The sequence below is a fragment of the Diadema setosum genome, chromosome 14 (genome assembly GCF_964275005.1).
Source record: "Diadema setosum chromosome 14, eeDiaSeto1, whole genome shotgun sequence".
Lineage (NCBI taxonomy): Eukaryota > Metazoa > Echinodermata > Echinoidea > Diadematoida > Diadematidae > Diadema > Diadema setosum.
In genome coordinates, this window is record NC_092698.1 from 16,801,709 (window position 1) to 16,829,375 (window position 27,667).

Consider the following 27,667-nt stretch of genomic DNA (forward strand, 5'->3'; position numbering starts at 1 on the left):
GGAAACGTGTCAATCTCTATAGTGTGACCATAATCTTTTGCATGGGGGGGGGGGGGAGCAGAGCACAATGTAGTCGGAGGGTGGTGGGTATCACCAAATCCCTCCAATGCGATCGAGGGAGCTTTTGCATTTATGGAATTGAAATGAAAATATCTTATATAGACATTTTGGTGGAATATTTGGGAAGTTGTCAATCAAAAGAGTGTAATCAATCTATAGAGGTGAATCGGGGGGGGGGGATTTGGGTAATTGGAAAGGGACATCCTCCTCCCATAGATATGAGTGAACTTTTGCATATTTGGAATTGAAGTGACAGATCTTTTCCAAACTTTTTTGATGAAATAGTCGGAATTTTTTTCGATCTCCAAAGGGAAATTTGTATAGTCTGTGGGAAGGGACCGCGAGCAGGGGAGGTGTGGGAGGGGGTATATCCCCCTCCTTATCGAGGGAGATTTTGCATTTTCAGAATTGATATTCAACGATTCGGTGATATATATATATATATATATATATATATATATATATATATATATAGATATATATATATATATATATATATATATATATATATATATATATATATATATATATAGATAGATAGATATATATATATAAATATATATATATATATATATATATATATATATATATATATATATATATATATATATATATATATCTAATGAAATACATATAGTTGGACAATTTTGTATTTTCCCATTCACCTGCCCCCTTGCCCCCTAACCCATCGATGTCCACTATAATACATATTATATGATAATTGTTTCATGATGTATTGAAATATAAATACTTGATAAAATTGCATGTTTGTTTGTTTGTTTGTTTGTTTGATTTATTTTTCTTCCAACACAATTTCATACATAAATCAAAATTATTTTCCGTAATATCACATGGAATATCAGTAAGCAGATTACAAGTACATGATTCAAAGAAGGAAAATCGATGTGTAAATTAATTTCATTAACAAATTATAAATCGTATTACCAATTTTCCAAATAATTATCTGAGAAATTATGCGGAAGAAGGACTGCCACTATAAGCAAAAGCTTGAGCACGTGGCAGCCCAGGGACCTATCTACATAATACACAAAAAATTATATTGTTTGCGGAATGGAGAAATACTACAAAATATAAAACACTGTAAATACATTGTTTTTTACATATGTATAGTGCATATAGGTACGAATAAGAGTAACGTGAAATATGATGATGATGATGATGATGATGGTCTTTTGTGAATGCTCTTTTGTGAATGCTCTTCAATTCCCTCGGTAGGACATAATGTGTGTTTGATCTCACACCATCATCAATTTGGGAATTCTCCAACTTATTTCTTCCCCACACTCCTCTTTCCTCCCTTTTGCTCCATGTCTCTCTGTCTGTTTGTATCTTTTCCATCCTAACATACTTTTCTTCTACTTCTATACAGGCACATCCTCCAGCGATACTAATTTTCCTGTCGTTTTACATCTCCTTGACAAGTGCCGGTGAGAGTTTTTCACATAATAACTGCACTTACAGAAATATATAGACCCAAGGCTGAATGACAGTAGACTTTTGGGTTTTACTTTAAAGCAGTTTCAAGAGAAAAGTATCACCAATCTCATATCTCCACTTAACTCTCTTATGTTGACATCTGAATACGCTTCTCGTGGTATATGTCGCTTCGTGTACTGTTTTATGATGGGTATAGCGTCTTGTGTGAAACAAATTTCCAAAGTCATAAGAGCAATAATGCCTCCTTATAAATTAAATGATGTTTCAGCGAAATGATAAACATACATTTGAGGTAAACAGGGCAACCTAAAACAAGAGCACCTAAACAAAAATAGAAAGTGCTTATATTAAGTTTGTTAATGGTAGAATCTTGTCATGGACAATGAAACAATGTGTCAAAAGCATAATTCTATATCAATTTTGATCTAGAGACGTAGAAAATAAAATCACATCAAAACACACTCGTAACCATTTTTTTCTTCCCTTGCCCAGAGTCTGTGTGCTTCCAGAGAGATGTAACATGCAACTGTATGCGTCCCCCACCAACTGTTCCGAATCCACTCGGTATGTCAACATATATCTATGTCCATATCTACAGCTGCATACCTATAATAATCTGTATCTTTATCCTTATCTTTATCCATATTTGTGTGTTTTGGGTCGTTTTTTGGCCGTTTCTTAACTTATTTTCTCCAAGTACAATACGGAATGGATGCAAAGTTGATTACGAGGAAAGAGAAGACACAAATACTCAATACAATGTATTAGTAACCTTGGCTGTGTATCAAAACGCAATAGAAAATCTACGATATTTTAAACTGTAATAAACGAGAAATGAAGGAAGTAACAGTATAGGAGATGGTAATCATTATATGCAGAGCTTGACTTGAATGATGCCTCGTCTTATATCTACAGGACTATACAGTTACTAATGTTGTACATACACGCGATATAAATCAGTAAAAGGTGACAGGTATTGTGCGTTGACAATTTTCTGGTGATTGTATGTATAGGTATGTGTTATGCTGTGTAGTTTAAACAAATTAAGTTGGTTTGTCATTGGATCTCTCTGGTAATGTATGTATATAAGAACAAAAAGAACATAGTGATCATTTTGAATGTGTATGTCTTTGGAGTAAAGCTTGCATCTGATAGGGTGTGATTGTATACAATACAGCAGTATATTGTCCTCGGATAATAATGAAAACAGGAAGTACGCGTCTCAAATAAGATGACGTTTCTTTAGAGTATCAGAGTAAGCAAAACTGAACCCCCCCCCCCCCAGTTTTTAGCACACTGGAGGTGACAGGTATTGTGCGTTGACAATTTTCTGGTGATTGTATCTATAGGTATGTGTTATGCTGTGTAGTTCAAACAAATTAAGTTGGTTTGTCATTGGATCTCTCTGGTAATGTATGTATATAAGAACAAAAAGAACATTGGTTGATCATTTTCAATGTGTATGTCTTTGGAGTAAAGCTTGCATCTGATAGGGTGTGATTGTATACAATACAGCAGTATTGTCCTCGGATAACAATGAAAACAGGAAGTACGCGTCTCAAATAAGATGACGTTTCTTAAGAGTATCAGAGTAAGCAAAACTGAACCCCCCCCCCGTTTTTAGCACACTGGAGTTGACTATAATATTTCGACAGGTGCTATAAAGATTAGAAAAAGACATACACAACTTGAAAAGATCACTTATATGTGTTCTAGGCGTCGTCGGGTCCGTAATGTCTAACTGATTCTATCAACTAAACAATTTTAGAGCACATGTTGTGATTGTCTGTCGAACGGCGAGTTCGGATACGAGCGGAAATTCGAGTTCAGGTTGAATATGATATGGAGCAATGAGGAAAAAAGTTAATCAGTTTTGTACTCGTCCATGATTAATATGTATGTTTGTATAGTATGCGTGTCTTGGAGTTTTGAGGTGTTTACGTGATAGAATAGCCGCTCAGGGTAACATGTACCGTATACGATTATAGAGAATATCAAAAAGTTACGCGAAACATCTTGCAAACAGCTCGTGTGTTGCTTTTTTTTTTTTTTTTAAAGAACCAACAATACCCAAGATTTAGCATTATACTGTGGGATGCCCCCACATCAGATTTGAGTACAATATGTGAGGCAGTATTACAGATTTGTGTAGACTGACCAGGGATCTGTTATACGAAAAGATCTGTCAGCTTGAAAAGAATAACATTTTGTTCTGTTTTGTGTTGATTTTGTTTTTGTTTTGTTTTGACGGGGACTTATGTCCGCAGGACATAATTATGTTAGTTCTTATAATTGTCCAAGGGAGCTCAGAGAATCGAATGTAACACTTAAAGACTGAGAATTTTCGAAATGAGTCAATTCATTAATTCGTAAATTAGTATTTGGTAATGAATTAGCATATCTAAAGTGGTCTTCATTCCGTTAAAAGAAGATTAACAGGGGTCATTTTAGCCCTTGTAAATAGATAATTCACAGTTCAAGCTACAGGTAAGGACTCACACATATCATGTCAAGATGGATATATCGTCAGCAAAAGTATCATATTGAGAAGTGGAGAATACTTTATGATATCATAATATCAATGTTGCTTAACAAAGAGATTTAATATATCCCTGATACGCACTACTTAACGTTGAATCTTCGAGACTCAAGGGACTGAAAAGTCAAATCCCACTTTGCACATAATTTTTGAACCAGAACAGATCTTGATCTCGTTGATCATACGATTTAAGTTCATTGACACATTTTTTTTTTCAACGGAAACCTGTTTCTAATGGTTTAAAGAAGTCCACGTATATTTCCATATTCCCATGTTTTGTTCAGCAAAGGTTCAATTATTTACCATGTAGGCTACTGCATAATCGGTTGCATGTCCGCTTTTGGCTCCAAATTGATCAGCTACTAATAAATAAAATTGTTAATTTGGGAAAAATGTAATTTGCATGATCTACATCCATCCTTTTCCATGTCTTTGCACATAAACCACAGTACATCCATATAGATATATTTACATATTGTCCGTAATACGGCATGATGATGTATTTAATCTCCGCACTACAGGGAGAGATAAAAATTGAGAAAAATGGTTCTTAATTGGGCATGCTCTGAAAGCCCTGGCAATAGATGTTTGCTTCTAAAATGGAGTTGTTAGGGTTTGCTTCATACCAGTTTATATATATATATATATATATCCATGTCCTAGTTTTTAAATATTATATTTACCAGGATTAGAGTCAATCTTTATCTGTAGAGACATCCTGCCCCCCCCCCCAAGAAACACACACACACACACACACACACACACACACAAACCAAACACAAAAAAACTGACAAGTGCCGCATTAGTATAAGTTACATGACAAAAGGTTTATCTGGAAATGGGAGGCGGGGTTTTAAATTTATGTCTATACCCTAGTTTGCTTGTTTGTCATCAAATTTACCCCCTAAAATGTCAAAATGGGCCAAGATAGCTCACATCATGTAAGAGACAGAACCTAAAGCACATAGAGAGTGCAGTTATGACCAGTTGAATCAATATTAGACCTTAGAGACCCCCTCCCCCTTTTAAAAATCCCCCAAAACCGCATTTTACATCTTTTATTTTGCAATATCATGGAAGATTTGTATAATCATACCTCTTTACGATCTACATTGTATCTATATTTGTTATCAAGGAGAAATAAACTCTTGGATTCAGACTTTATCCTTCCTTTAAGATAACTTGATAGATGAAGTGGTGGTATGATTAAATCAATTTATCACATTCCCATGGTTTATTTTGCTCATTTTACATTTTACAATTTACAGGTGCAATAGATCTATCAAGTTACACAGACCTACATTAACAGAGCACTTGACGCACGGTTGGCAAACCTTAGAACTTTTATGTGTTACACATTAACCCAATATTGACTTATTTTTCAGGTAAAAAACAACAAAGCGATATGTTTTGTTTTTGTAATACAAAGACGCATCGAAGTATCATGTTTAATAAATGTGTTCCTTTTTATGCTTTTGGTGCATATGTTTAGCAACGGCATTTCCTTCAGGTACTTAGAAACTAATGGTTAATTATCATAATTTTAAAACAATTCACAAACTGATAGGAGCAAAGTAATAAAAAATATGATGTGCTTATGTAAACACTTATCATACTTATCATATTCATCACTTTGACATACAGGTTGTATACAAACGACCATAACGCCATCGACCGTGACACCAGATATAACAGGTTTGTATGATATCCTATGGTGTGGGAAGTGCTGTTTTTTCAAGTTAAGAGAATAACATGAAAATTTATTTCAGCTATTTCAATCATTATTTTTATTTATACCACTTTCATAATTGGTATACAAAATTTCCATAAAAAACAGACAGACAAACAAACTAACAAACAAAAATACATGGTGTCAAATAATGATAGTGGTGGAATCATGAGAAGCAAAACGTAGGCTTTATATATATTGAAAATGATCCCTAGACAAATATCATGATGTAAATATGACGTAAATAATATATGTGTAAAATACTTCAATGAAGTCCAAATTTCTATTGTGCAGATTTATCTTTGAATTGACCGGTTAAAACTTATTGTAAGACTTTGATAGAATACAATAGATGTATACTGTAACACTTATAACTCTTTATCTAGTAATTCTACTTATCTACAAATTCTATTCATGACTATTATTTTCTTTTTGTCGTTTCTATCTATAAATGTGTTGGATTGTTAGGCTTGCCTGCTACAAACTGTGCTTTTTGGTGTCACGTCTTCTTCAATGTGCATAAATTGTCATTGTATATAGGTTTTCATTGTACTGAATTGTCATCAACGAAAGTGAATGTTACTTCGAATTTGAATTTGAACTTGAATATTGAATTTACTGTAGACCTTGAAATTCGACTACCTGTATGGATGTGAAGATTAAAAACAATTTGCGAATCCCTTCGTTCGTAGGCCTACTACACCCTAAAGCCCATGTGCATCAACGTTTGTATACCTTTTGAGCGATTATATTTTTCACTCTGTGTTTACCTGCACTCGCAAAGTATCTAATGGGGATTTTGTGCTCATAGGACTGATCTCTTGGAGCAGAAAACGGAAGCCGCAATAGTCTGTTTTATATTCGAGCTCGTGAAGTACTCAGAAAAGTCTTGCACAGACCCTGGGCAGTTATAAAAAATACACGATGACAGTCATTGATAGTAATAATAGGCTTCATTAATCCTGGAGGTTGATGGAACCTTCCTTATAAGTGTATATATGAAGACTTAGAGTCGCGTTGAGCTTATCCATTGTCTTATACGATGTATCTGTACCTATATCATGAATTATTATATCTACACACACACACACACATAATATATATATATATATATGTATATATGTGTTTGTGTGTATTATATATATATAACATGATATGTAATATTATACTCTCTATATTATGTATATATGCATATATATATGAGTATATGAATATAAGAACGACCCAAGTCCATGGATGACCATTTCAAGTGAACTTAAAAAAACTTCATATTTTTTTCATTTGTCCAATAATATTCTATTTAACTGTGATGGGAAGGCAACATTGTATATACAATTTAGAGCATATATTATTATGACAATTAACATTTACATTAATTGTGGAGAGGCCATTTTGTGTGATGGACTTGGGTCGTTCTTTGATTCATATACATGATATTCTGCTATAGAGATGAGAGAAGGACGAGAGAGGGCGCTATAATATGAATGTAAGAACGACCCAAGTCCTTCCTGGTTACATTCATATAAGATTTAACTCATTTATTTCAGGCACTTCCGGGGTAATTAGGATTTATCATTTATACACAAGATGAGTCCATGCATAAGCTACAATTTCCCATGTCAAACTAAATTTGGCCAAAAATTGGACTTGGGTCGTTCTTATATTCATATACTCATATATATATATATATATATATATATATATATATATATATATATAATCCATATACATAGAGAGAGAGAGAGAGAGAGAGAGAGAGAGAGATGGAGAGGGAGAGAGAGTAGGTGTAATATTTACTTCAAATTGACAATTTGACCCTATGTATCAATTATGCCATAGGAGGGGCTATGGGCCCAAGTTTGAGCATAGCCTGCGCTTCCTGTACTTACCGCTACAGCTCAAGCTGTGTCCCCGGCTTTTGCACGGGTTACTGTTTCATTTCGTCCGATATAATATGCTAATATGAACATGAAGCAAACAGCTACAGCTTGTGAGAATGAAAGAACGAGAAAAACTATGAGAGAAATTTAGATAATTTACGAAAAATGTAGCGTACCGACGCATGAACGCGTGCATTATCAACCAAGGCACAACTAGTAAATCACTGAACTACTAACGAACGTTGAGTACAAAGTTATTGAACGCGACATATGCGCCGCTGCCGGTATTCACACAATCGGGGAGATGGAAAGAATATAGAGTTCATCTCCCTTGTTTCGATACAATGGACCAGCAATAGTGCCGGAAGCGTACTGGAACGCATTTGATCGAATTGTGGAGCGTAATAACAGCACAGAAACTAAATGCGTAACACGAAAAATCTCTGATGACTGCCGAACTGTCGTACACATCTTACCCACAGAGCGAATCGCGCGAGCATCGTAAATCGGAATTACTACCCACGCAATTAACCTATTCTGTGCAAAGGACTTTGGACATTGTGTGTACAATACCATGGCATTTTCTGTGCCAATCACATAGCACTCAAAGCACACAAATGTTAAGAGAGATTTGTATCAGCGATCAGTATCACAGTTTACCAAAACGTGGCTTTACAGGACCCATTCAATGAAAACATGACCACGTTTGAAATTCTCTTTCTTGTAATCTCTCAATCATGTCAATCTTTTTTTTTTTTCAACTGATCACAAGCAATATAAACTAAGTGCAACAGAGTGATGTTCTGAAGTACATGGGTTTGAAGGGGACTGCTATATGAAGGTTCTTATCTCTTCGTAAGAGATGAGACTGATTAGAACGTCTGTATCCCAATTTGAAAGTTCTTTTTTCTTCTTTTATTTGTACGTAAGACACTGTTTGGAATCAGTGTTACCTCTTGACAGAATACTGTCATGACCTGTTCGTTGTGATAGGATCTATCAGTCTCTTGTAAACAGTCCCATTCCTTCATCAAACAATCTACTACGATGTAGAAAACAATTGAAGATATCACTAGCAAAAGCATTGATGAAATTGAAACTACATTTCTGCCAGCAACGACGACTATGGGTGAGATAACCTCTGCAGGAAGCGCGTCGCGTACGTCGTTATCCACGACTTCGGCTGCTGATATGTCTCCAACATACAATTTTGCAACCACCGGTGAGTCCAAAGTAGTCATGCACATTGATAAATCCCTTATTCGAGATCGATGTTTATTAGGCCACTCGGAAATTAAACCGTATCAGTTAGTTCTTCCTTGCACTCAACCCATGTTGATATTACAGACCATTTTTTATGTTACCTGATAATGACAGACAACAGACATGGTGTGGAGTGTAGATGAAAATATCTATATAACTATCCAATCATGATCCGTTACAAATAGACGAGAATCAAAAGTGGCTCATTTTTTCCGTATTCATTATAATTATGCACATATAATGCGATTTATATCGTATATGTAGTGCGTATCAAAAAAGGGAATTCAACTTTGGAGGGCTACCATTCCATAATTGTGAGATAGGGATCGAGAGTACAACATTGGTTGTAAGGAAAGGGGAAAATATTCCTCTTTCTACTGGTACCTAATTATCCTGTCAAATGTCACGTATAACTGAGCACATGAACTTTAAAGACAACAATGACATATTGCCCTTTTTCCAAGTTTGAGTGTCACATGAATTAACAATGAATGAAATTCCTTTATATTCCCATATTAATGGTGTTAAATTGGACACAAAAATGAAGGTGTACCGCAGTTTTTATGATTCTAAGATATTGAAGATGGCTAAAAATGGAAATTCCCATATATTTCCTTTGCAACAAATTTTGAAAAAAGAAATGATGGTCTTAACCTATTTTCGGGTGCTGCATTCAAATCTCAATGAAGCAACTCTTCTCTTCCTGATGTTTTTCAGACATCCAAAATGGCTGCCAAATTCTAAATTTTGAAAGAGGTTTTTCCTTATAAAATGTAAATGAATTGAAAATAAATTGATGGTGTTACCCTATTTCGAGGATGCTGAATTTGAATCTGAAGTCTTGCATCATTGAGGTTTTTGAGACATTTAAGATGACTGCAAAGATGAATATAAAAAACATCGAAACTCTCAAAAATTTCAAGGATTCAAGACTTGTACACTCGAAATAGGGTAAAGTTATCATTTTCGTAATGATTTATTCACCAGGTATAAGGAAATGCTTTATTTAGAATTTCAGAGCACTTTAACATATCCAATACAGATACTGCAAATACGACCACAGACAAATCGACAGAGACATCAAATATAACAGGTTTGTATCATATCCTTGTTTGTGCGAGAAGAGCATTTTAGTTGATGGAATTAAAGAGATTATAAGGAATTTAGATGGTTGAATGATACCTGAATAATTATTTCAATGTTTGGTGCATGTTTCATGTTTGACTATAAAACTGCTAAGAACTTTCTCACCTTGCTTGTGTTCTTACTCTACATATTATCAATGATCAAAGTGTAGAATATGCCATTGTGCAACTATTATTTTGATCAATACAGCATTCTAATTCCTTGTGCAACGATTCGTGTAGGCCCGTTTTGAGGATTGAGCTACCAGCCCCGCTGGAGAGCAGGATCCGGTCGAATGAAATCAATACTTAAAAATAGAAATCACGCAACAATGAAATAATCTTACTTGATACATATATATTTTTTGCAACTTGATCGAATGAACAACGTATCGTCTATTTTTAAATTCAAATATCTCTCACCCGACGTGCACCAGAACGTTGAATTATTAATTCTAAAAATGTAAGAGCTTCAGTAGAGTAAGAGTGAATTTTCCTGAAGTTTTACCTTTACATTCCATTGTCCAGTGATGTTACCAAATTCAGAAATTTTCAATTGTAATTATTAACAAAATCAATAAACGTTATGTTTTAAGTCCATTCGTCAGAAAACATATGAAATAAAGAAATATACCTATTTCATACTGAATTTCCTGTTCTACTTTATTTTCAAATTGTTTGTATTTGATATGGAATGCAAATGAAGATATTTTACTGTCAAGAATTCGATAGAATGAAAATTTAATTTCCTCCCAGCAGAAACAACTGTGCTAGACACAACACCAGAAAGTACTACTTCTCTTACGTCAGTATCTCCGACGACAGCCGCTGATATATCATCTACCTTGAATGATCTAACCTCAGGTGAGCTGGAAACAATCACATCAAATCTTAAAAGTAAATCTTGTTTAAACACCTTATCAGCTATACCATTGTTGCCCCCCTCAAAGTAACTTCTGACTTGCACGTAACCCATATGAATATAACTGACCATTCTTTTATAGTGGTTCATCAAAAGTAAGCGCTGATACCCATCTGTTGCAATTTTCTATAATCTTTCATGTTTTGTAATGACACGTGACATCGATCAATCTTGATAACAAAGACTAGTATTGACTAACACTTGGTAGAAACAAAAGCTTTAGCATTAGGGTCAAGGGTCAACCTGCATCTCCTCTGATCACAGCATTACTGAAAGAAACGACATAGTGATTGTGGTGACATCAAGGAAGATTGCATAATGAATTATTTTGTGCGTCACTGCGTACCCATCCAAAAATTGTGTCTTTAAGTTCTTAAATTTCGATTAAACAAACAGATCATTCTGGGCGCTCACGAGTATATCCCATTTTTAATATCACTTTTCTATCTTGTTGAATCACTAAACAGTTTCATGGAATAGGATATTTTGACTTATTTTATCTGTGTTTGACTTTTTCCCCCAACAGATCAATGTTTATTTGAAACCCAAGCAATCTTTGAGATGCCGATACAACTAATGCCACGAAAATATGTGGAAAGAAATAAATGTGACATTTGAATGCCGAATTTGAGTCAAAGTGGTCTGTACTGACTGTGTGTTAACACTTAAAACACAGGAGGTGTAACTACCACAAGTACAGCTTTCACACGTACACATGCAACAGTTACTCAAGCAGCGACTTCGAAAACTGCTGAATTTTCCACAGCAGAAGCCACTTCAACTGGAGATCGTACAACACCGGAGGAGCCAAGAAATCAAGAACTTACGACGGAATATACTACGACAGGGAAAGAGTACACTACTGCAGGGAAAGATTATTTGACTTCAGAGCAGGAATACACCACTACAGTGCTAGAACATATGGTCTCAGAGCAAGACTACGTAACAACAGGTGACAAGTACATCACTACAGATCACGATTCCATCACTACAGAGCAAGAGTATATTACAACGGAACAGAAATACACCACAGCAAAGCTAGAAGACATTACGTCAGAGCAAGAATACATCACGGCACACCAAACAGACACCACGACAGTGAGAGAATACATCTTAACAGAAAAGGAATACACCACAACAGACAGCGACTACATCACAACAAAGCAAGCATTCATCTCAACAGAGCCAGAATACATAACAACAGAGCCAGAATACATCACAATAGAGCAAGAATACATCACAACAGAGCAAGGATACACCACAGCAGAGCCAGAATACACCACAACAGAGCCAGAATACACCACAACAGAGCAAGAATACACCACAACAGAGCAAGAATACATCACAACAGAGCAAGAATACATCACAACAGAGCAAGAATACACCACAGCAGAGCAAGAATACACCACAACAGAGCCAGAATACACCACAACAGAGCAAAAATACATAACAGAGCAAGAATACATCACAACAGAGCAAGAATATACCACAACAGAGCAAGAATACACCACAACAGATCAAGAATACACCACAACAGAGCAAGAATACACCACAACAGAGCAAGAATACACAACAGAGGAAGAATACACTACAATAGAGCCAGAAAACATCACAACAGAGCCAGAATACACCACAACAGAGCAAGAATACACCACAACAGAGCAAGAATACACTACAATAGAGCCAGAAAACATCACAACAGAGCCAGAATACACCACAACAGAGCAAGAATACACCACAACAGAGCCAGAATACACCACAACAGAGCCAGAATACACCACAATAGAGCCAGAATACATCACAACAGAGCCAGAATACATCACAACAGAGCAAGAATACACCACAACAGAGCCAGAATACACCACAATAGAGCCAGAATACACCACAACAGAGCCAGAATACACCACAACAGAGCAAGAATACACCACAACAGAGCAAGAATACATCACAACAGAGCAGGAATACACCACAACAGGGCAAGAATACATCTCAACAGAGCAAGAATACATCACAACAGAGCAAGAATACATCACAACAGAGGAAGAATACATCACAACAGAGCAAGAATACATCACAACAGAGCAAGAATACATCACAACAGAGCAAGAGTACATCACAACAGAGCAAGAATACATCTCAACAGAGCAAGAATACACCACAACAGAGCCAGAATACACCACAACAGAGCAAGAATACATCACAACAGAGCCAGAATACATCACAACAGAGCAAGAATACACCACAACAGAGCCAGAATACACCACAACAGAGCCAGAATACACCACAACAGAGCAAGAATACATCACAACAGAGCAAGAATACACCACAACAGAGCAAGAATACACCACAACAGAGCAAGAATACATCACAACAGAGCCAGAATACATCACAACAGAGCCAGAATACATCACAACAGAGCCAGAATACATCACAACAGAGCAAGAATACACCACAACAGACCCAGAATACACCACAACAGAGCCACAATACACCACAACAGAGCAAGAATACATCACAACAGAGCCAGAATACACCACAACAGAGCAAGAATACATCACAACAGAGCAAGAATACATCACAACAGAGCCAGAATACACCACAACAGAGCCAGAATACACCACAACAGAGCCAGAATACACCACAACAGAGCCAGAATACACCACAACAGAGCAAGAATACATCACAACAGAGCCAGAATACACCACAACAGAGCAAGAATACATCACAACAGAGCAAGAATACATCACAACAGAGCAAGAATACACCACAACAGAGCCAGAATACACCACAACAGAGCCAGAATACACCACAACAGAGCAAGAATACATCACAACAGAGCCAGAATACACCACAACAGAGCAAGAATACACCACAACAGAGCAAGAATACATCTCAACAGAGCCAGAATACACCACAACAGAGCAAGAATACATCAAAACAATGCCAGAATACACCACAACAGAGCAAGAATACATCACAACAGAGCAAGAATACATCACAACAGAGCGAGAATACATCACAACAGAGCCAGAATACATCACAACAGAGCAAGAATACACCACAACAGAGCCAGAATACACCACAACAGAGCCAGAATACACCACAACAGAGCCAGAATACACCACAACAGAGCAAGAATACATCACAACAGAGCCAGAATACACCACAACAGAGCAAGAATACATCACAACAGAGCAAGAATACATCACAACAGAGCAAGAATACACCACAACAGAGCCAGAATACACCACAACAGAGCCAGAATACACCACAACAGAGCAAGAATACATCACAACAGAGCCAGAATACACCACAACAGAGCAAGAATACACCACAACAGAGCAAGAATACATCTCAAGAGAGCCAGAATACATCACAACAGAGCAAGAATACATCACAACAATGCCAGAATACACCACAACAGAGCAAGAATACACAACAGAGCCAGAATACACCACAACAGAGCAAGAATACACCACAACAGAGCCAGAATACACCACAACAGAGCAAGAATACATCACAACAGAGCAAGAATACATCACAACAGAGCCAGAATACATCACAACAGAGCAAGAATACATCACAACAGAGCAAGAATACACCACAACAGAGCCAGAATACACCACAACAGAGCAAGAATACACCACAACAGAGCCAGAATACATCACAACAGAGCAAGAATACACCACAACAGAGCAAGAATACACCACAACAGAGCAAGAATACATCTCAACAGAGCCAGAATACACCACAACAGTGCAAGAATACACAACAAAAGAGCCAGAATACACCACAACAGAGCAAGAACACACCACAATAGAGCAAGAATACACCACAACAGAGCAAGAACACACCACAACAAAACACGAATACACAACGTTAGAACAATCATACATTACAACACAACAGAAATACATCACAACAGAACAAGAATACAACACAACAGAGCAACACAACGGAACTACAGAACAAGAATACGCAACGATGGAGCAAGAATCCGCGACAGAGCAAGAATACATCACTACTGTGCAGGAATTCAGTACCACTGAGCAAATACCCAGTAAGGCTCCTGCTATCTGGATGTTTAATGTTGGCACATTAAGAAAACAGAAATGTGGTACATGCCAGCGATTCTTCTTTGAAAACGAAAAAGGCATCAATTAAAATATCTTGAATGATTTCGTTCATTAATCTTTCGTCATGCCAAATACATGGAGTAATAGTACTTCTTCATGTTTACAATGTAAATTCGGGTCTCTCAACCCGCACTTTGCAGATTGCATGCGCTCAAACAGTGCTTTCATAATCTCAATTGTAATCTAAAATGTTCATGTATCTAAAATCTTAATCTAAAGACAGTTCATCATTGATTTGACGATTGTAAACATGGTGTAATTTACTCCTCGATCTTGTTAGAAGACATTTGCTGATTTATCTATAATGTTTTATTTTTGTATATTTTCTCCGCCAATGTTTGTAAGAGGGAAACATATTCCATAAGCAGAAGCAAAATTTAATAAATGAAATGAATGAAATAAAACCAGATTTAGTATGATGTGACCTGCATCATTAAACCTGTAGCCACAATTAATTTGTCGTATTGTCATGATTGTGCTTGTACGTTTTACCAGACTGCATGTGTAGATATAGTGTTGTATTGATGTGATTATTTGTGAGTGATCGCTCCTCTAATTATCTTTCTTAAGAGGACTGACGAGAAATTTGCAGGGAAAAGTGTGGTACGTGCGTGTGTTTGGGAATGATCACCTGCCAAAGTGGAAATATTACATAAAGCAAGAAAAAGTATCATTTATAGATGTACACTTGTAGAAAGCTCCAAATCATAAACATTTCAATATTTTGACACAGATGAGTCAACGACAATAGACACAACTTCGCAGTCTACAACGGACCCGGTATCGACTGTCCAAACAACAGAGGGACAGACTAGCAACAGAGGGACGACCCAAGGTATGTTTCTTGATGTCTCAGTTGACCAGTAAACAAATTGAAACACACACATACACACACACACACAAACACACAGAAAACAAGGTGAAAAAAGAGAAACATTTACGCCAATATGATTTCATGTAAGAAAAAATAAGAAGCTGCCCGAAAAAAAAAAATCAATAAGATACTGAAAAAGACAACACTGTGCAAACAGTAGGCCTATGTCATAAAAGTGTCAACATGTAATTTGTATGGTCAAAATAATACAAAAACGCAGAAGTTACAAGTCAATTCAAACCCACAGATACTACTAGGAGACCGGGGGCATAATTATCACGAAGCATTTTGGTCGGATATTTTTCTGACAAGCTGTTGCAAGCTGCTGAAATCCTTGCATCTGATTGGCTGATAGCAAATTTGTCCGACAACTTTGTCGGACAAAATTCTTCATGAAATGCCCCCCTGTTGTCATGGTTGTTCACACGTAATCTTATATACCCCCCCCCCCCCCCCATCGGAATCCATATCGGCTACTACAACGATAGGATAAATGATGCGGCTTACGTAGCTACAACAAACAAGCAACTCATGTCATAATTTGTAATGTTCAATTGCAATATTGATACAGCAGCAACAGCTGAGCCACCTACGACAATAGCCGCCACGTCGAACATGCAAACAGTGGAACCCACTTTGCCTATGACTATGGGTAAGTTGTATATTTATGTTTCAAAGGATTGTTGAGTGCATTCACACGTTACAAAAGTTCGAAATGTTGTGAATCCGTCAAAATCTACAACAAACGTCACATTGGGGTCTAAATTCGTCATTGCTATTATATGGTGAATGGCGCTGCTTATGTGTCTATTTATTTTCAAAGCAATGCCTGGCATAATTTTTATTTTCAGTGCTCATTTGTAAGGCCGTGTCACACCTTTCCGGGCAAGCCTTGCGTGCGACTTGCAGAGAACAATTTCTACTTCCCGGAGGTCCCCGCAGATGACCCGCACATGACAGTACCTAGCACGTATCTCACCCGTAGTCGCCCGAAGGTGCGCACGCAAAACTTTTTACCCGCAACCATGTTTAGGCCCTATTACACCTTTACGGGCAAGCTACGAGGGCTTGTTGCGTGTAGGGATTTTCCAGCATACCGGACAATTTCTGAGGACGGACAAGGATTTGTGCGAGTCAGTGCATGTGTCTTACTTGGCAATGCGCGGGACGCGTTCTACTTAAATTCTACTTGCGGGTATACTGTGTGACCTGTGTACCAGTTGCGTGGGGGCTGACAACTCAGTGAAGGAATTCCTCTGAAGGAATGGCAGAAGTCCAAAAGAACGTCTATTGCGACACAAATTGTCGCCCCGTCACAAATTGTCGCCCCCTGAAACAGGCGACAATTTGTTCATCACTGTTCATGGAGCTGACGGCACATATTGTCGTCCCAACACAAATTGTCGTCTGGCGACAATTTGTGGTGAGGCCTGACGGTACAAATTGTTGCCCGCCCTCGAAGGACATTTTTGGGATAATATCATTCTTGACATAGTCATTGAAATACCAACACATAACTTACATGGCTACATCCATGCAAACATTTAAAGGGGATGGCTAGTAACTGATCAGTGGGAATCAGTGGGAATGCTGGGGGATGATTGTTCCAATCCTTGTTGGATTCATTTAAGAGTACACTATATATATATATATATATATATATATATATATATATATATATGTATATATATATATATATATATATATATATATATATATATTGTAGTGTGAAAATTACTTGCTTCAGAATGGTCTCATATTCAAGTAATGTGCAGTTTAATGTTTCCAGGTTAGCATGCCTGACGGGGCAATCGTTAACGGCCAGCGTAGCTTGACCGGAAAGGTGTGACACGGTCTTACTGCGAGATGTATACTAGCACCAACAAGTGAGCCAACAGCGATGTTGTCTACACTAGACCAGACAGAGAGCCGTTGTATAGACTAAATTTTCTATAATCGTCCACTGGAGTCTACAACATTCATTGCAACGATAGGATCAATGATGGGCTCATATATATGTATGACAAAGCATATTATGGTATAGCATAATATCTAATGTTCAATTGCAACTAATGCAGCAGCTACAACTGAGATAATTCATTTCAATTCAAAGTTTATTTCATTTTTCGACACAACATATAAGTTACACTTCTTTTGACAACAGAGAATAAGGTAAATAGAACATTATGTATCGAAAAGGATGTAAAACAATTGAGGAGGACCTTATAGTAAATATACATTGTAGTAAAAAAAAAAGGGATCGAAATAAAGTACATGTATAACTTTGCGTAAAATGCGAAAAATGAGAGACCCCCTAAAAAGACAGAGCTTAGGATGTGGGCCCCTCTGGAATAATAACATCAATGGAAAGATTAATTGAAGCATCATAAATACAAAAGGAGAGAGAAAAAAGAGGAAGAAGTCTGGAAGCCCACTGAGAATTAGATTAGAATTTAGAGGAAGAAGTCTGGAAGCCAACTGAGATAACAAGGGCCCTGCATTTAGCAGACGCCACATCCAAATTCAAACAACAGTGATAGAGTCCCTGGGTATGGATTGCTATATTTATGTCTCAAAGGATTGTCCAGTGAATGTACACGTGATAAAAGTTGGAAAGTGACGTCGTTACAGAGACTTTCTCATTTACACACAAACACACACATGCAATAAATATAACACGTAGGTGCCGATAGCTGTTATGCTGCTGTATCAACAAGAGAAACGCAGACTTTATGGGTAAATAAGTGGAATTGACTTCAAACTCAGTCGCTGAATATTTTTTACGTCTCATAGTGTTATTCTAAGTCCATTTTGATAGACTATGTAGCTCAAGTATTCATAGCTAAGTGTTGTTTTTTTTAAATATCCAAATCTACATTAACCATTAATACAGCAAGAACAAATGAGCCACAGCTAGCAACAACGGTATCGTTGTCTACAACAGACGCCACATCCAACAGGCAAACAACCGAGGCAGAAACAACGTTGACTAAAGTGACATTGGGTAGGAAGCTTTATTAAATATGTCACAGGACTGTCGAGTGAATGAATACGTCATTAAAAACAAAAACAAAAACAAAATACAAATCAAAACAATATAACCCGTAAAATTTAATCATTTCACAATGATCATTAGTAAACAAACATTGACACGCCACCCACACGTACACGCATACGCACACAGATAGACACAGACACAGACACACACACACACACACACACACATTGTAAATGTCAAAGCAAAGGGATAGTTTGTCTATTGCAAAATTATACGTTGTCCTTGATAAGAATGAAAACCGAATGAAAAGGCTCGAAAATAAGAGAGAAATGAATCAATACACTCCTTATCATGGCTTTCTACCGATGATTGTGATTATGTATTGACCTGAGAAACAATGGACTTGTGAGTAGAGAGAGATAGAGAGAGAGAGAGAGAGAGGGAGAGGGAGAGGGAGAGAATACCGTTTATAGGTTTTCCTGTCTCTCAGTGCCATTATGAATTAATTCCGTAAACTACGAAGCTCAAGTATTCACAGGAGAGCAACAAATATCATATTTGTGTATCCAAATGGTTTTGTAAGGGGGTACACATTTTAATACACATTTCAAGAGGGCTTTGTATATTGGGTTTATCTCAATGCTTCATGATGACTGGCTTACCGTGATTATTGCCACTTAAAGTAGTGAGCCTACCTGTCGCTTCCTCGAACGAATGTGTCCCATAGTTATCCATGAAAAGCGCCATCATTTTAACGAATTTGGAGCCATGTATTTTGGAAATTTGCCAAATTCACACTGTGCAGTTCAAAGACACTGAATATTTCCTTCCAGAAGCAATTCGTTGATACCTCCGAACACCATTTACGAAATATCAACAATTGCTCTCTTGTAGATATCCTTCGATTTACTCCACATGGAGGGATTTACTGAGTGCCGAAGTTCCAAGTTCCAAAGTCTTTACCAGCTGTACCCATTCGAAACAGCGCCGTCTCCTAGTTGGCTTAAATTTATTAAATATCAGTCAATGTATCAAACACAACATGTGAAGTACAAGTTAAAAAGAAATTAAAATTCGTTGACAAATCACCTTAGCTCTTCTCTTCATAAAGCTTATAGAAAATGGATAATGGCTTGCATAATTACTTTGTTAAACATCTCCGAAATAATCTGAAATGTACCTCTGCAACAAATCCGCAGGAGCAGAGGCAACAAGTAAAGCAACGACAGAGGCATCAACAGAGCCAATCACAAAGACATCAACGCAGCCGACAACACAGGCATCAACACAGGCATTAACAGAGGCAACATCAGAAGAAGCAACAAACACAATGACAAAGGTAACAGGGGAGGCAACAACAGCGGAAACGACGAAGCTAACGACAAAGGCAACAACAGAGGCAACCTCAACAGAAACAACCATGACAACGACAAAGGTAACAGAGGCAACAACAGTGGAAACGACGGAGCCAACGACAGAGACAACAACAAAGGCAACAACAGAGGCAACGACAAAGGTAACAGAGACAACAACTGCGGAAACGACGGAGTTGACAACAGAGACATCAACAGAGACAACAACAGATAAAACAACAGTAGAAACAACAAAGGCAACGACAGAGGTAACAGAGGCAACAACAGCAAAAACAACAAAAGGGATTACAACAGACCTGACGCCAACAATCGAATCAACAGTACCTGGAGGTTTGTTAAAATGTCACTACCATATTTCCTCAAAGTTAAGTCTAAAACGATAATGTATTATTGTAAAGTATGTATGTAGTATAAAACTTAAACGAGCTGGGCTCTTAGTTGTTAGTGCCCCTTCTAAAACCTGACCCCCCCCCCCCCACCTGATAATAATTCTATCAATCTCTCTCTTCGTCTTCAAAATAATGTTATTTTAAAAGAAACAGATAATCAAACAAATTATTTATATCGGGCTTTTTTAAATGTCGGCTGACGTTGCTTCTTTTTTTTGTCACAGTGATGTGAGCGACATATTAATATTCAACAGTTTGACAAAACAAACCAATTACCGTATTGGATATATAAAATAAACGAATTCATGGGAACACAGCTGGTTGCTTGAAAAGTCTTTTGTCAATAGTATTCATGTACTAGTAACCTTGCACCCAGGAACAATGAATGTTAGAAAAGGGGAGCTGAGAGAAAAACACGTTTTCCCCATTTACTACGAAACTACCTTCTGTCACTTGCTTCCTTTTGTGAAAGTATATATATATATATATATATATATATAGTATATATATATATATATATATACTTTATATGTATATATATATATATATATATATATATATATATATAATCATATATTCATCATACACAATTGCATAATATTATAATCATAGCATAATACCCGTATAATATAATGCTATTCACATGGTAACATATGGCCTACAATGTACCCACGCAGTAAATGTAACGAGCACAAACAACAGCAGCAACAACACCGGAGGCAGTGAAAAACCAACCAATCAACCAGCCAACTAATCAATAACTCTACCAATCAACCCATTCAACCAGCAACAAACCAAGCAACAAATCAACCACAGACCAACAAACAGACAGGCAAACAAACAAGCGATAAACACTCATTGTTTCTGCTCATATTGAACGCCTTCTTGATAATGATTCGTATGTGCCAAACTTGAACGCTAGTTTAAATCTTGATTTGCAGGTGTTATACAAAATCCCTCAACAAGTGAATTTAGCATGACAGTCGAATCTCGGAACAATGTGCAAAGGAAAAGACGGAGACGCGATACGCTCCCCAACGATCATCCAAACGTCGTTGAACTGCAAACAGAGGTTTGACTACAACAACCACACCATTTTTATCCGCCCTTTTACATCAATAAATTGAATTCAGTGCAGTGAAATAGTTACTTCTGGTAGTTAGATGGCATATCAATGTGATGCTGCCCCTACGCAGTCGAGGGGGCCGAGCCGCCATTGGCAGTAGATTTTAGAGGATTCCTTTAAAAGGGGAATTTCCTCAAACTTTTGAAGTCTTCTACAAATCTAAAGAGATTGGTGAGACACCGTGTCTAAAGTTTAAAGGAAAATCTTCAGTTTGTAAACATTATCGACAAATTTCTGTGACATGAGACAAGGTACATATTTTTGTGACATGTTACGGAGATGCACGTTGGCGCAAGGATTAGTTACGGCTTCTGGAGGGGATAGGACCAGTTCAACATTGTTATCTGGTAAAGTTAATTTTGGTAAATTTCTTTCTTAATTTTTCTTAAGTCATTCTTTTTTATGACATTCAGAATTGGGGGATGGATTTCATCTCCTCAGGGTGGCACATAATGGAGTTAACCAAAATTTGGAGACATAATACTTATGTACACATAATTCATCTTTCACTAGTTTTCATCACTTAGCGCACTTTAAAGTGCTTGTTACATGGCCTAAAGATTCTCAGAATTACTGATTTACACGCATGACAAACAGCAATGTTAACTCTCTTGTGTAGATATAAAAATCTTGACCAGACTGTAATGTTTAAAGATATGGTTATTTCAAACTCTTTATTTTCCATTCATATCCTAATCGTAAAACAACTGGCCATCATTTGGAAAATCCTAAAATTCATCAGAGCACCAAAATCTGTATGACATCATAAGAACCTAATGTATGTATGGCTTCGTTTCACAAATTATAGCCATAATCCGCCTCCCACACGGTTCTTCACTTTTATAGGTTCAAAGCACAAATTTATGCTTATATATATATATATATATATATATATATATATATATATATATATTGTGTGTGTGTGTGTGTGTGTGTGTGTGTGTGTGTGTGTGTACATGAATATGACATAACTGCAAACTTACTTACCATATCCCCTCGTATTCGGACCCCCTGCAAGCCCCCATCTAATCCTTATTTTATCGTCCGTGTGGACAAAGACATCGTTCGTTTAGTCACTCGTAATCCATGACTTTGCCTCTCTACCTTCTCCTCTAGATCGAGAGTGCTGTGACAAACCTCACGGAAGTCGCGGCGGCCAACTCCACCGTGCAGTCGGCTGAGACATCAGATGACGACTCCCTTATTCGAACGACTCTGCGCCTCACTGTACAACACAATGCATCAGTCATCTCAACAGATTTGACCACCCGCCTTAACACCGCCATTGCCTCAATCGACGGCGTACGTTCTGTTAACATCACAGGTTAGAAACTTGCCATCATTTTGACTCTTGGAAAGTTTTGCTTCGTCTCGTACTATTGGTGGGATCAAAGGGGAGGGGAAGGGGACAGACTTAGCCATATCGCTGATGCCTGACTTTCCTTGGCCCACTTTCTGTTTACACTTGTTTCTGCCAAATTGGGCTAGACTTTCCGATAATTTTGCTTTCTAGCTGGGTGTATGCCACGAGGCCAACACCTGCGAGATATGCAGCCTGATAGTCCGACACTAGAACACAAAAGCTAACATAAAATAAAATGAAATAAAGATATTATGAAGCTAGCTGTTCTCGTTTGATTTTCCCATTCACGCAACCAAGATTTGGTTTTGTCATTACCTCACTGTAATCATTACGTAATTGGTTTCATGCTCATAATGTCTTGATGCCTTGATTGCTTCGTTTGTCTGTCTGTCTGTCTGTCTATGTGCTTCTGTGTGTCTATCAGTCTCTCTTTCTCTGTCTAATCTCTCTGTCTTCACTCTCTGCCTGTCTCTCTTTCTCCTTAATTAAAAAGGTATAATCAAGGTAACCTCCTGAACCTGAATTTCTTGACATGGTAACATTTTTAGGTGTTCCTTTGTCTTTCTGCCATTTTTTCAGTTTTATAGACTCGTAGAAAATTGCGAATCTTTGGATTCTCAAGTCCATGTAACCACGAATATATTCCAAGTAAAAAAGTACAAGAAAGTAAGTGTTTATGTGTTCTGTTGTAGAGTTAAAAGACGGAATTGTGCTCCAGCACACTAGTCGGAACCATATCAACATTTTCGTGTTTTCGCCCTCTCTGAAGTCTTATTTTGCCCATCTACTCTTTTAAGAAATGGCAAATACACCATGTACTTAAAATCATAAGTCTTTGTAGTTACGAACAAAGACTTCTGTTTGGACAAAGAGGGAAATTTTATGTGTTTTGCTGTGACCCCGATGTGAACAGTATGTTCCACTATACACTTGCTATCAACTTTACCTCGGGCACAGGCACCGGGCACGAATCTTTTGACAGATATTATATATAAATCATTTCACGCGTCCTCCCCACCCCTAATACGGAGATAATGTCAATCTTTGTCGTCATCCAGATGTAACCGGTCTACCGGCGTGTTCCAAAGACACGTGCAAAAATGGTGATTGTGTCGCAGACAACAGTGGTTTTTTAATATGCAGGTGAGGAAGGAGAGAGCCCGTTAGTATACCGGTAAATCCTTGTTCACAAACAAAGACCGATGTATTTCAACATCAAATTCACTATTATTGTTCCATTATCCAATAGAACACCTACAAAGTCATGACCACTGAGACGTAATTATGTGGTCAGGACAATGCAAGGAAAAAAAAAAGATCAATTCCAATACAACTTTATTTTTATTTTTGCATGATTATCATTATCATCATAGGATATGAAAGGACGCAGTATGATAGAGAAATGACTTGTAGGGGTTCTACAGTATTATATTCTGAACATATCGTTCAGTTACTGTGACATCATGAGCTGTTGTAGTCTTCTTGTCAGACGATAACGGCATATTATATAGATTTAACCAAACCTCTGACAATTCTGAAGTTCTTAATGAATTAATTTTCCTCAATTTTTATCTTTCTAATATTTCTGCATGTATCTAATTTACAAAGGTGTTGTTGGGTAAAATGACATTAAGAGAGTGGATGGTTTTCTAGAACTTCTAATTGTCTTCTTAGATGCCAAAGTGGATACTCCGGTCAAATGTGTTCTTCAGCGGATCCCACAGATATCACGATACTGCTGTTAGCCGTACTTCTACCCCTGCTGGCCTTGTTGGTTTTTGGAGTCACCCTCGCTTTGACAGTACTGGTGATTAGAAAGACCAGACGCAAGATGATTAAGCTTCAATGGTTCCCCGCAGAGAGGACGGTAACCAAAGGGCGTGGCCCACGTGACAGAGCAGATGGTATCCCCGGAGGAATGGGGAAACCTGGGGGGTTCAACCCTTACACCTCTACGCATCTTCTGGCAGCTTATGGAATCTATACCAAACGATATGTAAGTCCGGCTATATAGTCTCGCTGTCCGTGTCTTTAGATTAAAGGAACTTCTGTGGCCCAGTGGATTAGATAACAAAGTCGTAATCTTTGACAAATTGTTAGACACAGCCGGGTCGGTAAGCTCTTTGAGGGAGGCACTTAATTCTTCCTCTTAATGGTTACTTGGCTATTTAGTCGTATAGCTGTTGTTGTTTTGTCTCAATGGTGACAACGTCAGCTAGGGTTGCACATTCGTATAACTATATTTTTACTATCATTTATAGATTACAAGCTGGATGTGGTAGATTGATTCATGTTACGACCTATTGCCATACATATAAAGGTTCATATAGTTTGATCAATCCCATGACATGAAAGTTTAACACCTTTCACAATTTTTCGAATGTACTGCTTTAAGACTAAATAAATACTGCCAAGTAATTCGCAAAAAAAAAAAGAAACACAAGGTAACATTATCATTCATATCTTGTCACACAGTCTTCCCGTCCTGAAAAATTCGCCAACAAATCTTCGAAAGGGAGCAAGCTGAATGGTCAGCAAAGCCGTAACCTCTACGATGTCTACCACTCCAATGGACTGTCACCGATACCAAAACCACTGCAAGGGAACAGACAAAATGGTGATATAAGGCGAGACTCCAGCACAGTCCATTACAGAAAGGAACCATCACAAATCCCGCAACCTCTGAGAGGAAACGAAGCAAACGGTGATATCAGTCCAAACCCCAACACAGTCTATTACGGCAAGGGACCGTCATCAAGCCCGCAGGCTCTTAAAGGGAACAAGCCGAATGGTGATCTAAGCCGTAACCCCTATACAGCCCATTACAGCAAAGGACCATCGTCATTCCCGCAAGATATAAGAGGGAATAAGGCAAGTAGTGATATAAGCCGAAACCCCTACACAGTCTATCACAGCAACAAACTGCCGTTGCTCCCGCGGGCCGTGACAGGGAAAAAGTCAAACGGTGATTCGAGACAAGATCCTCTCGGTGTCAACTCCAGAAATGGACTCCCTTCGTACGCGCACCCTCTGCAGCTGACTGGCTTGAATCTTGCAGTGAGTCCTCGGCAGGCCTACGCACTCGAGGCCATTTCCAGACCCAGGGCACGACAGGCAGGCGTTAATCGTTCTGGCTATCACTATGATCAGCCGTACGGTCGAAAGGCTTCCCTAGTAGACGGATCATCTGAAAGACAAGACTTTCTTGTGTCGTCTGAGTACTTTTGAATCAAGAGTGAGCTTCTCAGTTATTAAGTTTGAGAAGGATAAAAGATAACACATCAAAAGGCCCTGCAATTTCCATGAATTTACTGTCTGTAATTGTCCATTGTGGATTTACAAACAGACATACAGATAGTTTTTTTTTTTTTTTTTTTTGGGGGGGGGGGGTCAAAATCATAATTATGACAATCTCTATGATGCTGTCTTCTATGTCCAAATAATAGAAGTGTGATACATGTCGGGAAAAAAAAACAGGAGCAGCATGGAAATCACATCACAATTACATGATGGTGACGTCATTCAGACATATGTAAGTCAGCCACGACGTCACAATGATTTTACTCGCTCTTATCAGTAGTGCTGCTGCTGTTGCTGATGGAGAAACGACACACGAAATCATTCGTAGCTGCAAGAATTCAGTTTATTGAAGTATTCGACCTCATCACTTTTGATTGGGAACAGGCGTAATAAAATTAAGAATAGTACCGTGGTAATGATAATAACAACAACAATAATAATTGCATTTACATGGCGCTTTATGCTAATGTTTCTAAGGTAAGAGATGTCTTCTCATATAAGCAGATGGAAATATATACACGCAAATATATTCGGATAACACCAGCTGCAATATCTTATATCAATGTGTGTGTGTGTGTGTGTGTGTGTGTATGTGTGTTATTTCAATTTTTGTATTCATTTCTTCAGGTTCTGCAGGTTGATATCAGTAGAGGGTTTAAGGAGATGATGCTAGGGAAATGCTTTCTTCATCTTTGTTGTGAAAACAGAACTGCTGTAACATGTTGAATCTTATCACCAAAATTACTGTTCCTATGAAACAAGATAGTGCATTTTTGTTAATGGAAATGGAGAAAAAAGAAACTTCATTTAAATGATGGCTGCGTAGAAGTAAACGAATGCCATTATATACATTTTTCCTTCATTTCAGTTTTGCACAAGACTCATGTCTCAGCCATTATACTGCAAACAAACAGCCTCCAGCATGAATGTACATTGCAGGCTGTACGTGTTGCTTCATATACACATAGTGCATGATATCATAAGGTAGATTTTAAACAACTAAATACATTATCTATTTTTGTACACTTTTTCAGTTTTCCCATCGTGCACAGATCGTATATCATCTATGTTTACATCCTATAATGTAAATTATTAAATGAGATGTGTCTTGTAGTATTCAGATTTTGGTTATT

General features: G+C 37.5%; 1 protein-coding gene across 1 annotated transcript; it reads left to right on the plus strand.

The window, feature by feature from the left end:
• Positions 1–1,444: 1,444 nt before the first annotated feature.
• On the plus strand, positions 1,445–26,462 carry LOC140238173 (uncharacterized; the record flags this gene model as incomplete). The annotated part of the gene is made up of 11 exons (XM_072318111.1): positions 1,445–1,508; positions 2,011–2,082; positions 5,702–5,752; positions 15,845–15,946; positions 18,879–18,989; positions 20,183–20,686; positions 21,687–21,817; positions 22,988–23,195; positions 24,293–24,377; positions 24,909–25,230; positions 25,710–26,462. Coding segments are annotated over 11 exons (2,403 nt in total), but the record flags the coding sequence as incomplete, so codon positions are not given.
• Between the last annotated feature and the right edge of the window lie 1,205 nt (positions 26,463–27,667).